We start from the raw sequence: 18,561 nt of genomic DNA on the forward strand, positions 1-18,561 counted from the left end.
GATTTGGGATCTGCTGTTGCTTTCTTGTGGTCAAGAGGAAAACTCATGCTGACCTGGGAAATGGTCCAACCCTTGGGACCTTTGTATTATGCCCTCTTTTCTAAATCATGCAACTTCATCTTTGAGGGTCTTTGGGTCTCCACTCCTTAAAAACTTAAGATCATATCTTACTCAGCACAATAAAAACTCCTTAAATACAATTTCAATGTATACATGTATTTCTATCGTAACAGTTCTCAGTTTTGCTTTGCAATCATTTGATCATTGGAATCACTTGATTCATCCCATTTAACTCAAATAATTAAGATACCTTAATTATTTGTTTACACTTGAAATATTATTGTACATGATTAAGATAAACACATAAGATAAACCTTTCATCCAAGAGTTACTATGATTTCAGAAAATCATTCTGAGTTAACAGCCAATATCTCTGTATTTCCTTTAACACAAAGAACAAATGTTTCAGTGTGATTATTTATGTTCAAGCATATTTACCTGCATGTCTGTGAAATTTGGTGCTGACTGAGTTCTCTGTAGTATTTCTAAATTTTGAAGAAGTTTACTGAGTTCCACAAGGTTTGACTGACAATGAGCAAGATCTAACAGATATAAAACAAAAATACATTAGGTGCTTCAGTTCAAACTTTTTTTTTCTTCTATGATGTCCATCATTGGCACTTTATTGCATTATAAAAGTTAAATGTCAAAATCCCTGGTAGTAAGGCATCTAAGTAAAAGCTTTATTTTTAGAGATGTTGAGCACTTGTTATTTCTATGGGAGTCAGCAACAAGTCTGAACCTCAAAAGTTGATCATATTTTAACAATTACATCCTTTAAGGTAACACAGATTATTAGGATAAATTTTAAAAGCAACATGTCAAAACATGCAGAGGGAAGTTCCCACCACAAGCATCTAATTACCTGAAGAGCTACTTCATGTGCATGTAAAGATGCAACTTAACCACTTTTCTAACTGTTTCTTATTTTATATCAACAAGAAGTTTTGCTGAAAGAAGGCAGCATGAAAAGGTAAAGACTAACCTTCTGCACATCTGTCCATCTCTTCAGAGTCCTGCAGCCAGGCTGCTACTTTACTCTGACCAGTAGTGCAAGTAGCAGGAAGGCTGTTACTGCAAGGTATTGGAGACTGCTGCCAGGGGAAGCTATTTTGTTGCACCTAAGGCATAATAAAATGCTTAATTTAACTGTTGCTATGTTGCTCAGTCAGTGTAATCACCATACTACTTCAGAATGAGAAAACAAAAAATTTCAGTGATTCTGTGACACCTGTGATTTGACTATATAGTTCCCCAAGACATAGATTTTTCTGAACAGCATGTTGGAGAACCAAACCAAGAACATCACAAGCAAACTGTGTTTGCTAACCACCAGTTAGAAAAGCCGTTGTTTAAGAGGAAAAGCATTATCAAACAGTAAAAAAACCCAGATTTATCCCTGATGACAAAGGCAAGTGCAAATTGTTCTGGAGATGGTGAATTCTTTGCAAGATGTCAACAACAGACTGTTAATGAAGGCTGCCATAAGGCCAAATTAGATGGTATTTCAGCTGCACATATTCACAGCTTTTTCCTGGCCATTGGTTCCCACAGTGGAAACTCCTCTCTGTTGGCATTACAAGCAAAGCCCACTGAAACCGCCCACGTTAAGCCCAGCAGGCATCAGTTTTCAACAAAAGAACACTACACACCTTTCCATCTGACACATTAGCAGCTGGTGAAGACTCTGTAGTCGAGGCTGAAGGGAATATATGAAAGCTAGCATCTCTTGGAGATCTCACAATCTCATTCTGACGGTACAACCGGTGGTGGCGTAATTTTGAAACCCATGCATCAAATGAATCCTGGGACTTCACCTGGAAACAAATTCATTATCAAGAAAGCATTCAAAATACTACTTCTCTGCACATATTTTACAGTTTTATTTATTTCCACTGTGGATGAAAAGAGAATAAGTATTTGCACCACTTTTCACCTTCAGATGATAGATGTGTTCTTCTGTGTCAAGATCTATTCTACGAGCCTTCTTTTTTATCGACATAACTGATAAACCAACATCAATGCTCCCATGGACTTTGCCTTTCTGTATCTAAAATAAAAAGCAGGGTAAGAAATTGGTAGTATCATGCACTTCTTCACTATATTTAACAGAAAAATATCTGGTGCTGAAATGGTTTCCCATTTTACAAACATTTTAATATAAACCTATATTAAAAAATAAAACCTGTAGTCAGAATAACCACTTACTATATTTATAGACAGAGAAAAATATCTCACAACAAGTGCTCACTGCAGAGGCAATTCCAAAGTTAAAGTGTGTTGGTTCACACCAGTACACAGCTACAGGTAAGTGAGAAGCAGAGAAAATTAGACAGTACTCAGCTCCCTGCTGCTACCGCTCGATAGTTATTGGTATCAGATCTAACTAATTTAATGCTACCCTTTATATCTCTTGAGTGCATTGTAAATCACTTCTCTGTCCTATCCACATATCTCAGAATAATCAGCTCTGACTGACATAAAAATTAAAATAGAAAAATACATGGTCAGAGTAATCCCTCAAGCACCTTCCTTAAATAAACTACTTTAAGTAACATAGTTTTTATTTTCACAGAAGTAAGGAAAGGCAGAACTCTTTAGGACAGCACTCAACCAAAACCTTACATGCTTTCCACATACAGATCTCTCTCTGAATCCACCAATAACTTTCACGTGTGCGCTGTCATAAATATGTCTAGAGCGAGTATGAGATTTAATCAGGCCAGCAGGCTGAATTCCAATACAAATTTTAAAATGGTCTTCAATTTTACTTACATCAATTGGTGACTTTGAATATTTCAACATTCCATTATCCAGGACAAAAAACCTCTGAAAGAAAAAAAAAACAAAAAACCACACAACTCTTTCTTAACGAGTAGATTCAATTTAAACTGTTTACTATAATTCATCTGCAAAAGAAAAGAATTACTCTGTAGCAATTAAGGAGTGTGTGTGTGGGTTGGAAAGAGAGGCTAGATACAGTATTGAATGATTTCCTTGCTTGTTTTTTGACAACAATTATCTTCTAAGAAAGAGAAACTAGATTCTCTTTTTTCAACATTATGTTCTTGGTTTAACTTAACAAACCTCAGTAATGAAGGGTATTTTTTCAGTTTTCCAGCCAATTCAATAAATTCTATAAGAAAGACACTGTAGGCCAGAAGAGTTGTTATGCTTCTTCATTTTCTTCCTGTTTTTCTTCCCACAGAAGCTGGTCACATTTCAAATTGGCAACCTACCTTCCCTATCCAGAAACTGAAAAGTTTTCCCTAGTGCAAGATCTACATCCCAAAAGGAAGACCCACATATGGATGTTCTTGTGGTCTCCTTGATCTCCAGCTGGGGAAAAAAATATAGGCTGTAAGACGCTGCCCTATCATCCAAAATTTTTGCTCATGGCAGACCTCTATGCAGTGAGGTAAAGATGAGATTGTAATTCATGCTGATTATACTTTTTCTTGCTGTAATCTTGCTAATACAGGTACTAATACAAGTGTAAATATTACATCATTCCCAGCAACACACCCAGGTCAGGAGAGGGCTTATGTTTTGGGTGTTAGTCATTGATATGGTGACATCTTCTTTAACACAGTCACCAGGGCTAGACAAATTGCAGCTAATCTGACATCTATCTGTGCCATTGCTTTCTTTTATTGAGTGGCTGTTATTTACAGCAGAGGGCAGAATCCCCTATTCACAAAGTGTTTCTCCTGCAATTAAAGTTGCCCTAGCTTGTGTGTACCAGGCCACTCAAGCTGCATTGCGGAGCAGTTAGCATAGACTTTGGCACACAGCATAAAGATACAGCCTAGCAGGAAACCCAGGCATTAAATGAGATTCACTAATTGGTGTTTACCACCACTAACTTTCAAAGCATGCTAATTAATAGAAACTAATTCATATTTTTAGAGTCTAACCTAAAGCACTGATCTATGTTGAAAATCTAGAACACAGCAAAATATTATTCTAGACTCTCTAAGCTCTCTGACATGGAAGGAAAGGACGATGTTTTCATGATCTGAACCTGTTAAACTGACACTGTGAGCAGGGTCAGTAGTTAGATGGCAAAAAATATCTCCTGAAGATGTTTCTGGAAATTATGTCAGTCACACAACAGATGGTACCAATATCTCACACAGGCCAAGAAAACAGTGCTTTACTGGAGATGTAACTTCTTGAATAAGATGTCAAAACAACAGGAGGGGGTTTTCTTCTGCTTTTTTTTAACGAGGTATGGTCATTAATGGACTTCACAAGAACATGATATTAATTTGATATTGCTCTGCCTCTCTAAGTTACACATACAAAAGAAAATGTGGGACTTTCCTCACATTTCATTCCAAAGCATACTGCACTTCAGAAAATGATAAGCTACTCTCCAAGTTGTATTCATTATATTTGGTATGATACTAAAGCACATTTAGAACGATCAGAATACGACATTGTCCTGGTTTCAGCTGAGAGGATTGATTTTTTTTCATAGTAGCTAGTGTGGGGATACGTTTTGGATTTGTGGTGGAGACAGCATTGATAATATAGAGGAAAAGAAGCAGAAAAGGCCTTGGCCTCGTGTAAACACTGCTCAACAATAAGTCCATAGAACAAAAACATCTCTATATTATCAATGCTGTCTCCACCACAAATCCAAAACGTATCCCCACACTAGCTACTATGAAAAAAAATCAATCCTCTCAGCTGAAACCAGGACAGACATGCAATGTTCAATAGACAGAGGATGCTACGGCTTTGCTAGCAAAACACTAACACAGCACATGCTACAATTTCTGTCTCTGGAACTCCTCCCTGGGCTCTCAGCACTAAGTATTGTTATGGAAACTGCAGGATATCAAGGCAGCACTTAAAAAAAAAAAAACACCTTATTGACAAATCCACAGTTTCTAAAGACAAGTTCAGCATAGATCCTTAAGTGAAATGTGAAGCAGAGTAGAGGGGGATGCTGAAATGTGAAGGTATTAATCACATTAAAAATTATTTACACAGGTAACTGCTCTAAAGTCAGCATGAAAAGCAGATCATCAGTAGGGATCTCCTTTATAGAACTGTGAAAGTTGGACTCCCCTTACTCTCCTCTAAAGTTCCTTACCAAAACAGACACTTGTTCAAGAAACATCACATTAACATAATGAATTTTAAAGGAATGGAAGCCGTGGGTTATTACATATATTCTTACACATCTGATATTGATTTTTTGTTGTTGTTGTTTGGGGGGCGGGGGTGGTTTGTTGGGGTTTTGTTTGTTTGGGGTTTTTCAGTGTGCTTGTTTGTTTGTTTTTTTGGTTTGGGTTTGGGGTTTTGTTTTTTTCTAATAAGCTCTCCTTTTCTGTTCATTCGGTGTTTCAGGTGTAACAGTTTGAAATCCTTTAATTTCCCTAGACTAAATTCAAGTAGCACATATGTATTTGGTTGCTGAAACTACAAACCCTAGTTAAGTAAAATAAAACCAAAAAATCTAAAGTGCACAAAAAAGAGTGGCAGTCATATGTATAAGTTAGTATAACATTCAGAAAGAACAGAGAAATTAGAAAAAAGTGTAATTTATACTAGTGTGGACTACATTTGGACTCAGATCTGAGTAAGTTCCAGTGTTTAGTAAGAAAACAAAAGTTAATGCTTTCCCAGAAAAAAACGCCATACGTAGCAAATGGTTTCATGATCCTTTGCAGTAAAACGCATTCTATCCTAGGAAATTATCCTGCTTCAAGTACCGTCAGATACAGAAAGATAGGTGAGTGTCAATACCACACATCTTGTTGCTAAAAAAAGGGGAAAAATGTAATTATTATAGTATAAAATACAGACAAAAGTTTATGAACACCAGGTTTAAGGCTAACAAAAGGTGGAATTATGCATGGAGAAGTGTCTCCAAATTAACTAAACAGAAACAGGAGATTTGGGATTGAGTTTTGGAGTGTTTGGGTCTGTTGTTTTTTTTAAATTGAGACATTTAATGGCAAAAGCACATCGTCCCACTGCATGCCCGCACAGAAGACTGCAATCAAGAAGACAAACAAAATTCAGGGACAAAGCTGAGCAAATCTGCTCCGTCAGTACGTCTGAAGGGGAATGCTCTCCTATATGAACACCATGGGTCCATGCAAAAGCCTCTCAGCTCTCCTCTGCTATCATGAAGTCCTGTGTACTTTAATGTAAACTCACTGCAATCTTACAGTACACAGCTACATTTTGTGATAATATATTGGAAAGAACAAAAGGAATATTGATTAAACCTCTTAAACCACAAAGCATCTGCTGCATTATTTACAACTTCCACCTGGATTTTGAATACAAGATCAGGTAGCAGGCACTGCAATTTGGAAGCAGCGTGTATGCAAACTAATTCTTTACACCGTTTGAAGAAAAAATCATACACCAAAATCCTGGGCATTTATCTGACATCCTGATTTCCTCTAGACAAAAAAATCCCAACTCATAAAATGAGGTAATAATCTTTTGACTGTTTTATGAGACATTTACCTTGTGCCAACCTTTTAAAGGCCATTTTCTCTTTTTCAGCATGAAACCTTCATGTTTGTCTGGCTTCTGGACATTGGTCTGGCCTATTTTCAGACCCTCTATGATTTCCCAGCTGTCAGGTTCCTGGTGAAAAAGTATGAAGACACATCAATTAATTAACTATGCAAACACATGATGAAAAATTGCACTTATATGTATGTAGCACAAAATCTCCAGTGCAAGACAAAGAGTAAAGGAGGGCTAGGCTTTTAAATCAGCCTATTTAGGTAACAAACTACATGGTCACTGTATTATGTCCAGCTGTATCTCATATAAAACTACTAAATATGAATATTTTTGGAAGTCTAACCCTTAGCAGGTAACTAAAAAGAAGTTGAAACTTTTAAAAAAGGCTGACACGGTAACTGAACACCAATCTGAGGGTAGGTCTGGACATGCTGTTCACAACAAGGACTGCGTCCCAATGAAATAAATACATCCAAATATATGAAAACAGGATAAAATTGTGGCTGAGCTAAGTATAAGAAAGGTCAGACCGGCTACTGGAGGTAACGGTGTGTAAGTGCAGGTGGCTCTGACCACCTGTTAAGTCTGTCCAGAAGTCACCCCACAAATAAGCACTGCACTGTAAGAACTAAAAGGACTGAAGAGATTTTGCAAGTGGGGTATGGACAGAATCTGCATGTTAAAAATGAACCTTTACTCTGACTATTCCTTCTCTAAATAAAAAGATGGGATTGTGAGATGAAATGAGGAAGAAAACATACTGTTAAATGTACGGGCATATATTAACAGTGCCCTTTGTGGTATTTCCTGATCATAAAAAATTGTAAATTTTCTGATCTTTAAAGTGCAAGCTACATTGATTCTGGATACAGTAATTTTTCCTTAAAATCAGACTAACAAGCAGAAAAGGTTAGGAAAGCTAACTAATTTTGTCTCTAGAGGAAAGAATAGGAACTGTATCATTTCAGACACAACCAGCTGTATGCCTTTCAGGGAGCAAATTAAAGCATATTTCTTGCACAACTCAAGCCAGACTTATAAAATACCATAGTGAACAGCTGAAAAACAATATTGTTAAAGAGAAAAAACAGTCACCCCTTTATTTCTGTCCTTTTGCTACTATTGTAATCAACAAAATTCTGTACCAATTTAAAAATCTCCTATTGCCTGCTCATTAAGACTCTATTTTACTAATTGTGTCCTACAAAGTTGTAAACATGCATTTTCTCAGTTGATCTCTCACAAGTCCCAGCAATGTTACGAAAAGTTATCAAGAGAGGAAGGAGGTCATACAGCATCGAACAATTAAAGGGAAAAAAACATTGTCTTCTCCATTTCCCACAAAACTGTTCAAAGCCGAGCACTGTCAGTCTTTCTAACACCTCCAAGTTACACAGCCCTGATAATGTTAACGTTACTATTATGAAAATACGATTTCAAAAGTAACAACAAATTTAAAATCTACAATTTTCAATAAGGTCTTGTTATTTTGAGAAGAGTGAAAAGCTCTATCCCAAATAATAGATACTGCAGTAAATTTTAAATAGAAATGTTTACTTCAGTTTAGTTATCCCTGCATAACTATAAACCAGAACTATTCCAGTGCCTGTAAATGCCATGCTCAGAAAACATCTTTTTTTACTTCCCTGTGTTTTGCTTGGATATTCTATTTCCACTGCTGTAGAGTGAAGCCATATGCATTGTTTTTTCCCTACAAAGAAGCACTTGGCACTTCAGGGGGGCAAATTAAACTATGAGGCCCCTGGGGTGTGCAGAGAATCTCTCTCCACAACTCTACCAACTGATTCTTCCCCATATTGATTTCTCCTTTAGAAGATCAGCTGCAGGCATAAGTCTTTTATCTACTAGATAACATCAGTATTGGTTAATTCGCAACTAGAAATCACACAATCTCATATAGCTATTCATTTAAACAAAAGGTCTGATATAGAAGGACAAAATGAGCAATTATTCAGTGCAATGTGGATACCTGTTTTCTGCTGCACCAGTGCTACAAGCTGTTCTTAAAACCATCCTAACAATCCTAACTGGGCCTCATCCCACAGGTCTGGTGCGATGAGCTATGCTCAATACAAGGGACATTACGCAAGAGCAGCCAGAAATGGGGGAAAATCAGAGTGAAAAGGATATGCTTGAAGGGTCCTCATCCAATGCTGATTCCCAAGTACAGCATTAGTACTTTAGGGGTTTTGCAATTCCCGACATATTACGTGAGAAACAGCTCTGCGCAAAGCACCAGGACCAGGGAAACACAAGTACAACTTACAGACCCTGGGTTTGCATGTGCCCCAGGTATTGGGAGCAAAGAAGACACTACCAACAGCTTTTTCACATGAAGTATCTTAAAATGAAACCTTCTTTACGTGGAATTAGACTTATTTGGCATTAGTTATTCCAAAACCGAGGAATTCAGCCAGGAAGTTAACTGCAAAGCACCACACAGGAGGCCCCTCTCACACCTGGGGAATAGGAACCTCTAAGGCAGGCTCACAATATACTCAATGGTAGAATCATACAAAACAATGTCCCAAAGCTGTTAGTCTTTTTGTATCTACACAGGGAAACTCATCATCCAGATTACAGCCCATGCTTTTGCTTACCTTGGATAGAGAGATAGGGTCGCTTTCAAGGAACTGCTTGCTTAAAGAAGGGTCTGTGCTTCCCGAAGAAGCCTTCCGCTCCAAAATATGAACACTCTTAAAAACAAACAAACAAACAAACAAACAAAGTAATGAATGACCGATCATTACAGTCATTATATAAAATATCAGTATTGGGGCTGAAAACATACCAAGTACCACCCATGCATAACATAACTGCACAAACAGTTTGTCTTCTGAAGCAGTACAGCTCTCTTTCCTTCCTCTCTTTCTTTTTTTTATCATTGGTTTTAAACTAATTAGTCTGGTCAGCCTAGAAATGACTGGAAACTAAATAAGGGGAAGACAAGCAACACAGTTCTTATCTACAGAGATGTGAAGTGCTCCTAGCCAGACCTATTAGTTTTCTGGTAAGATACAAGACACTGAGTATACATACCATGCAGTCGGCACTGTCCTACATTTGCTTCCAAAGTAAACCATTGCACGTAAGACGTTGCTGCCTCTAACATACTCATTATCACACCTTAGCATTTTGTTATTGGCTTCTCAACTGAGATGAAGTAACTCATTACAACAGTGCTTTTAATAGATTACAGGTGTTCACAAGATCAGTTACTGGGTCTCAGTTGACAGGCTTGCTGATGAACATTTATGGAACACAATGATCTTAAACCATTACAGCTATTTTTACGTATGACAATACTATAAAATTTTATCTCTTCAAAGCACAGTACAAAAATGAAAAACATAATGTCACAACTAGTCTTGAAAAAATTGCTATTCGTAAAAGACATCTAAAAATGTCCTCCCATTTTCCAGGAACCTTTCATTCATATTTTGCAAAAGAAAAATAATTTTTGCTACAGGAGAAAATAACCACATTCTGCCTGCTTGGATTTGCATTTTATTCTCTGGTGAAACTTTGCTACATCTCATATTATTATTTGGTAAGGATTCTACCACAACATGTCAGTAGTATCTCTTTGGCATGAAATAAAACTATTTCATTTCCACAACATGTAGTACAACAACAAACTTGCAATTGCCATTACCGTCTAAGGGTAAGTTTCTCTCAACTGAAAAAGACAATTAAATTTTGTTCACAATTAAGCTTCTTTGCATTCATTGAAGAAGAGATTACACAGGTACAAGCGACAGCAGAAACAATCAGGGAATATAAAAATACATACAAACAGCAGAGTAAATATTATTGTTTATACAGATAACTAAGTACATAAGGACCATAACCAAACTAAACGAAAGTAAGCACAGCTATTCATATAAACGCATATGTAACACAGACCACATTTTACTGCAGAGCAACACACAGACCTTTATTGTTCTCTTTCAATTTGCAACTGTGAATTAGAATAGGAAAATGTGGGGATTGTCTCTGTTGTCAGTGGAGAGTAACAAGCATCCCTGCCACTATGCAACAATAACCAGCATTTATTGTCAGTTACTTTTAATTTAATTTTACAGTGAAGAATGTGGCAAAGCAGCAGTATTATGTTACCTGCCACATTCCCTAGGGCCAACCAACAAAAGTTTTGTCATCTGTGCTTTGAAATCATCTGCTTTATAGACAGAGACAGGCCACTCTTATTACTTAGCCCAATTACTAGCCAGATGAGAAAAACGTTTCTATCTATGTAGCACAAGTTCCTATGTTACATATCAAATAATTTCATATGCTTGTTTGAGCTGAGCATCACAAAGTTACTAATGATAAACTATGATAAAGTTTTCTCACTGAATAGATGAAATGCTACATATGCACACGATATCACATTTAAACAATATACAAGAAAAACTAAATCTGTTCCTCCAAGGAAGATTAAAATGTCGCTTGATTAGCATAATCAGGATGATTCCCAACTTTCTTGCCAGTTTTGTTTGGCAGGCAGGAACCCCTCCATCTTGAGATGGAGCCCAACACAGATGTTCAGAAGGTCTCATGTGTAGCAGCCGGTGCGGTTTGTTGTTACATAACTGCAATTTCATTTTGTACAATATTTAGAGTGGAGTAACCCAACAGCCCTTGGCTTGCCAGATTTCCAGTGACATTTTCAATCGCATGATTTTAAGGCAAGGGTTTTTTGTGGGTTTTGGTTTTTTTTTCCTAATCAGCCCTCAGTCATTACAGTTCCACTTCAGTTGAGAAATACATTATTAGCTAACAGCACTTTAATGAATACTGACTTATTCAGCTATTTGTTTGGAAATAAGAAAACAAACACTTTTAAAATAAAATTGCCTTCTTTACATTCTTTACTTCAAGAAGTGTTGTCTTATTGTCTATAAATGTCTGCTTTCCAATACTTTCCTGTCATGACCACCACTACACTGACATAAAATAATTTCTTTAAATTTGTGACATGTCTCTAACATAATATTAAGAGATGTTACTTGGTGCAAAATGTTTTCCATTAATGCATGTTATTTTTCTGCAAAATTACAGCTAGAAATTACACAATTCTTTGACATTTTGAAAAGCAGGTATTTCTATAATGCAAGAGTTTGATTATTTGGCATCACAGAAATAAAAATTATGTAGATCTTGAAGTTATTAGCAAGTGGTTTTTTTTGTTTTAACATGAAAAATAGAGTTAGTAAAGCAGTTAAAAAAAGCCGATGAAAATAAAAGGAAGAGAGAGGCAGATCAATACAGATTCTGGTTTTGTTTATACAAACAGAAAAATGAATAATCCTTTAATCTAGGTGTATCAATCAGCCTGATACTCTCCCCCTCTCATCCCAAGAATACAGGCAGACAAAATCAACCTTTACATTTGCTCCATTCCACACTTCCCTCATGCTTCAGGATGACCTGTGCGCTATAGCTGGCTTGTCCTGGAGAAAAACGCCAGTACCGTCAAATTCTGTGTGCTCTTGGAAATTACAAATTTAACTGAAATTGCTCTGTAATCCCATTGCTCAATCTTAGTCCTAACTACAATCCTTCCTTCAGCTTTGAGATTATTCACAACATACATTATATATGTGAGCACACATTTGCCTCAAAATGCCCCTAGCAAGCCTACACACGGGGAATGCAAACGCTGATTCTGCACTACATTTTTTTTCAGGTTGTTTCCCAAAGACAGGTGAGAGAGAAGGAAGCTGATGGAGAGAATATCATGTTGGTTTATATTCTCATCTTCTCTGGAGGGCAAGAATGGAAAACATATCTTTCTCTGTATTTTGCTAACTTAATTTCTCAGCTAGGAGTTCAGTGACCCGTTCACCTCATCCACCAGAACAAACGCTAACACATAGAGCATCTGGTCTCCATCAGGCCAGAGGCTGAAGACCCTAACACTTCTTAACTGAATCTGACTTCCCATTAAAAGAAAAGACATTCAATTGTTTTCGAAGGGAAGGCAAGGAAAGAAAAGAAATATTGGGTAAGCAGATAGGAAATCCAGTGAAGGGCAAGTCTCATGCCTCTCTTTCTGCTTCACTGCTTAATTACTTAATGGAATTAATTATATTTAAGGCAATGAGTTCTAATTTATAATTTATTCATTTTCAAGAAAAAGACAAGCTGGTGAGGAATTTATCACTCACATTGGAGTCTGACTCTCTTTAGTTCAGAAATGTGCACAACATGTGTCTAACAGATAATTAATAAAAAAGAATTGGTGGGTCATTTTGTTTGCTCACAGCATTCAGCAGTCTTCAATACCCATAACCTTGGGGCCTAGACATACACTGTTCTACAACAGTAATTTAAAATAGAGCTTTTCTCTCTGGGTTGTTTGTGTTGGGTTTTTTCCAATCCAAAGGACTAACTAGTGCATCTTTTATTATCCACTGTTCATTGGCATTATTTTTGCAACGTAGCTACCCTCTGCACAGACCTGTGTTCTTATTTGAGTTCTGTTTAGTATGAAGTGCAATGCTTAATCACTTTCTCTCAACTAAAAACATAATGTTCTCCAGTTATCTGAAATACAGCAGTAGTAATAAGGTAGATACAGATTTGACTGCAGACATACCAGTTTTTACTACCTTTTGAATAGAGTTGTGATATATGCTGAGTTAATCTGAAATATTTGCAAATGGAATAACCTTGGAATTTGCTTTTATCTTAGGCTGCTTCTCAGTCAGCTCTGGCTTTCCTTCTGTTGATGTTGCAATAAAGACAGAGTCTTGAATATCACTGTGAGAGAACGGTGAGTACAAAGGAAAGCAACCATGTCTCCATCAGTGTATTTCTCCTTTCTTTCTTCTAGCATAGTTGTTTGGGTTTTTTTTTTTTATAAAGTAACCATGGTCCTATTCTCATACTCAGTCTCTCCTATTGACACTGCTCCAGAGCTGTTTTCAACAATCTGGGCTATCAACCAACAGACAAAGGAACTTACAATACATTACAAATAGCACATATAGTTAATCAGTTAATCTTCCCCCCCCCACCCGCTTCTTGTAGCACATGCTCATCTTGTACAGAAATGTGCTTAATAAGAGCAACATTTTCTCTTTGTAACCTTTTTACTGAAAGGTGAGTATATCTAAGCAGCAGTTCTGTAGCATATTAATAACATACAGGCATGTATGGCTCTCCATCTTTCCTGGGATATGCAAAATAAATACTTCTTGTGTTACAGAAATGTCAAGGATTTGTTAGCTGAGGAGCTCTCTGTCAGCCCTTTCTGGAACTCCAGCTTTGTATTGTACGTAGCGCTTCACGTCACTGCTTTTAGGCTCTGGAAGCAAAGAAGCCTTCGCTTTTCAAGGTACTTTTTGACAAACTCTGAAGAGAAATAAGCTTTTGCTCCTCTGAAGAGCTTCTTGGAGGGAAGTATTAGCACAACTGAATAAAGTAGAAAAGAGCTAGCATTGTAACAGCAATCTTCTCTTTGCCAGAGCAATTGTTTGGAATCACTACCAAGTCACAGTCTTTATGACTTTAATGACAATCTTCCCCTTTGATACTTTAGATTTTGACACACTAAGCTCAAAATGGAGCAAACAGATAAATTGACAATATCTGACAGAGAGAATTCAAATATTTGCTAATGATACAAAGCTTTTTATGATTATTGAATAATCACAATTAAAAGGATTGATATTTTGCTAAATAGTCTCAGGCTAGCAATTCATTTTATTAGTCTTGATGTTAAAAAAAAAAAAAGAGGGAAAATAAAATTACATACACAAAAGAAAACCATTCCTTTATAGGTTAATTTGTTAACTAATGAAAGCATTCTAGACATGTTGAATGGCCTTCTTCAGAAAATATATGAAGTTTTCACTTTAATAAATGGTTGCAAGGGAGTCTAAGTTAACATAACAACAAAAAGTTGGACGCTCACCTTAAAAAGTGCATAGGTTCAAAAAAAGAAAGCCCTTTCTTCCTGGGGCTCTCTTTCACATCCTTGTGTAAGCTACCCACTTAGACTTTCTCAATATCCTTTAAACTTTAATATATGCTGTACAAAAATATAGGAGCTAGGGAAAAAGAGGCTTGAAAAAAATTTTAATCAGATCATTATTTTTTTTAATAAAAAAAAAGTTTGGATGTAACAGCTTCATTTTCAATTCGAGGATAAATATTTAATAAAAACAGAAAAAGAGAGATGTCAGAACAGCAAATAGCTTTACTAAGGTACACATTTATTCTGTCTAATACATTTGTATGTCTTGAATATGGATAATCCAAATCATGCATGAATGTCTTGAAAACAGAAGCTTTCACATCATAACCGCCATCACCCTCTCTCTTCACTTTTGTGTCTTTTCTCTCCACTGAGGAAATGAAGAGAAAATCATGCTTCTTTTTCTCCCTCTCCATTTGTTTCCGAGAAATCCTAAATGGCACTTCAGAGGTCTGTACTTCTTCCCTCTGAATTCATGTGTTTGTGTGTGTGCGTGTGTGTACACACACACACATAGTCCTCACTGATCCCAGACAACCCATCTTAGATCCAGTTGCAGTTAGAAAATGAGTGCATATTATAATAATATCAATTAATGTTTGAGGACACTTGAATTGTATGAATATTCATTTTTTGAAACATACAAGCTAATCTTTCAGTTGATATTCTCATGGAAAGTGAGACATGCTCATGTAGGTATGGACATGCATGCACGGTAAAGGGTCAAAAATGAGACAGGAAGAATGCAAGAATGACCATGTTCTGAAAACATCAGTTTAAATTATCTGTCATAATTTGCATGGGTAATTAAGCTTTTATGTGAGCAATTTCCCAGCTTTTGTAATAGAAGATAGCTACATACACCATTTCTAATCGAACTGACACAGTTAAAAAAAGAAATTTTTCTTCATAGCACATATCTGAACTTCAGCATTCTCCATGCAGCCTTACCTCCTGGAGGCAAGATAACTCACATAGCCATGTTTATGAAGTTCAGAGAACGCGTACACACAGCCCCATGGGACAGCTTGGCACGCAAACTATCGCTGTCAAGAACCGAATTGTCTCCTGCACAGCCTTTTTTCTCCCTCACAGGTCTTTCAGACATTGTGCTGGCTTGCCTCTTCTTGACTGCTCCAGCCCATTTTATTTCTTCCACAGCTTTAAGGCCAAGTCTTTCTTAAGAAAGAGACAGTATCTCCCTCTATTACTCTCCAGGATTGTACTCTGGGAGATCTTGTCTCCAAACAGAGGTATTACCAAGGGCAGGGGCACTCGTGATCCAAGTATCTATTGATTGGAGAGGGCCCATCCAGTGCACGTGCACACAGACATACTTCTGGTTGCCACATATCTACTGTGTAAATTCTAGGCAGAAATACAGGCACAAGATGAAGGACATCTGCTGCATGCCTGCAGGCTGGCTTCACAACAATACAGACAGCGAACCTGATGCATCCAGCCTGAACTGGGCTCCTGGGTGTGTGTTTCTGCCAATGTGTGCCAGCAGCCCTGCCTCCAAGGATTCCCACTGCCAGAGCAGGAATGCTTCATACTTTCAATGCATCCATCAGCATTGGTGCTCGGGGGCATCTGCCTCGCCCCTGGGGTCAATCTGCACCAATTCCCTCCAAGTCTTTCTTACATGGGTTCCTACCCTGTCCCTGGACAAATATGTAGTCCAGAGAACTTCGGTCTAAAAGTCCTTGCCTTCTTCTGATGGTCTGATTGTGCCACATGTAGATGTTCACTCATCAAATAGTTCACTGTTATCCACTTGAGAGGTGAAAAAGGAATCTAGCAGGCATGAGATTTATGATTTCATTTAAGACAAGTGCTATGGCATTGAACTTAATGTAACATTCACATGGGTGTTCTACAGCTTCGTAAGTTACTCTGTTCATTGTTTCAGACATTTTTTCAGATACTGAAGTAAGACCCACTTCCTCCTGAACCTAAGGAACATTTTCAGACTCTATTATAAAGACACAGAATTACAAAAAAAATCTTGTAGAGTAACAGGAGCTAACCAATTTAAAGAATAATTGCATGGTTTTGTTAACAATTTTGCCACTTCGTTCTTTGGCTCCCTCAGAACATTTGCTTGCTCCAGTAAGTTGTTGCCTTTAAAGTACTTATTTAACACTTCCTGCTCCAATGCTGCTTCAACTGTATTATAAAAGACTTAATCAGGAAAGAGAGCAAAACAGAGCAAAAGAGAATTGCATCACTGTAATAACAGTACTTGGCATTTAATAGCATCTTCAGTTTGAAACTCTCAAAGAGATTAATAATTATTGTTGAAATAATTGTCACAATCTACTGAGAAGTAAAAATGCTCATAAATGTCTATGCTTTGCTACAGAGCAAATAGGAATAAGGCTCCATGTTCTCAGGTCTGTACCTTAACTACTAGACAAGTGTCCATCCTTGCCTTCCTTTCTGTTAAAGTCATGGAGAGACAGAAACAAGTGAAATTTACAGGGAAACACCGAGAATTTTTTCCCAGATGTCACATCAGGCTGTCAGCAGTGAGCGAGCGCATAGGTTGCTATTCAATTTAAGAATAAAGAAGGGATATAAATGACCTCAGACTTCTATTCCACATGGAATATATTACATTATATTATATTGCAACATTGACTAAGGCACACTGGACAGATAGGCAGGCATGGTTAAAATGCCAGTTCGTTATATTGTCATTGTTTATGAGGCAGAAATCTATAATGAAGCTACAAAAGCATCCTTGATATTGTGTCACTGATTGTTACTGCTCATAAACAAAGAGAAAGTTGAGTTTGAGGTATCTCAATATATTAAAACCAAAAAATTAAACTACATGAGCATTAACATTCCCTCCTATTCCTTCATGAACTCTCACACATCTAATTGTCCTCAGTCTCCCAGAAAAAGCACCAAAAATGCTAAATGAAATAGGACAATGAAAAGAGAAAGACTTCCAAAGGACTTTAATTTCCAGCAGGCAAGATGGCTCTGTGTATATGATGGACCTTCCCCCGCCAACCTAGCCTACTAAGGGAAAAACACTAGTGGCTGAAACCCCATAGCTGCTGCCATCACAGCTGCTCCTGCCATGACCCTTTCCATTGCCACTGCTCTTCGCCTTCCCGTTGCTCTGCCAGGAAAGAGCCAAGGCAATAGCAGCAGCGGCTGTCTCATTTTAAGCCCCAGCATTTTGCATTAAGTAGCTTCAGTCTTTTCTGCGGGACAGATAAAAAGTGAATCTGCTATTTCTTAGAAAAATCACATAAAAAGACCTTCTTCAATTTCAAGCAGTTAGAATGAAAGATTGTTTGCGACTTTTTTTTTCCTCTACACATCAACCAGCTCTCCCAAATACTCCTGATTACAAAAAAACCCTACCTCTCCCCTTGCTTTCCTTCTCTCTACTCTGCCCTTACTTTTCCAGCTAGTTGTTGTTCTCCCTATAAACCAGCCCTTGCTCCTTAGTTTCTACAACCACACAAAGCATTTGGCCCACCCAGTTCTCTCTCCGCTACTCATTTGTTTCAGCTATTAATTTCCTGTGCAAGAGTCACTCTCTAAATCAGGTACCTTTTGCTTTCTATACTGCACAGCTGAGCACTCCGCTCCTGGCACTTCTTACTTCTCCCTCCTGCACCACCTGCTTGCTGTGGCGTGCAGATTGCCCATGTGAACTCAGCTTCACAGAACCTGGTGGTCCCTGCAGTACATTGATGAAAAATTTGCAGCTCATTATCTCCTGGGAAAAACTTGATGGCAGTTTTCTTAGCCAAGAGACTTCCCTTCATAATTCTGCTTTTACTGTTCTTAATGCTTGCTGAAAGCATGAAACTCTAGAATTTATGTAAACCCCATATTTTCCTATTACGCACATCTCTCCTCATTATGCTTTACCATTAGTTGATGAAAGAGACAACAGACAAATCACCTCTTTTTCTGCTTCCAGTCTATGTCTGTCTCATCTAATCAGCACTTTATGCGAGTGA

General features: G+C 37.4%; 1 protein-coding gene across 6 annotated transcripts in view; it reads right to left on the minus strand.

The window, feature by feature from the left end:
- The window catches only part of OSBPL6 (oxysterol binding protein like 6), a 96,972-nt gene that overhangs the window by 26,621 nt on the left and 51,790 nt on the right, over nt 1-18,561 (minus strand). For all 6 annotated transcript variants that reach the window (XM_075756550.1, XM_075756553.1, XM_075756549.1 and 3 more), the window contains 7 exons: nt 9,183-9,278; nt 6,556-6,678; nt 2,836-2,889; nt 1,997-2,110; nt 1,713-1,877; nt 1,046-1,181; nt 499-602 (listed from right to left, as the gene is read on the minus strand). In XM_075756550.1, the coding sequence (XP_075612665.1) occupies nt 499-602; nt 1,046-1,181; nt 1,713-1,877; nt 1,997-2,110; nt 2,836-2,889; nt 6,556-6,678; nt 9,183-9,278 (792 nt within the window). The remainder of the gene's footprint in view (nt 1-498; nt 603-1,045; nt 1,182-1,712; nt 1,878-1,996; nt 2,111-2,835; nt 2,890-6,555; nt 6,679-9,182; nt 9,279-18,561) is intronic.

This window comes from Balearica regulorum, chromosome 6, assembly GCF_011004875.1.
Source record: "Balearica regulorum gibbericeps isolate bBalReg1 chromosome 6, bBalReg1.pri, whole genome shotgun sequence".
NCBI lineage: Eukaryota > Metazoa > Chordata > Aves > Gruiformes > Gruidae > Balearica > Balearica regulorum.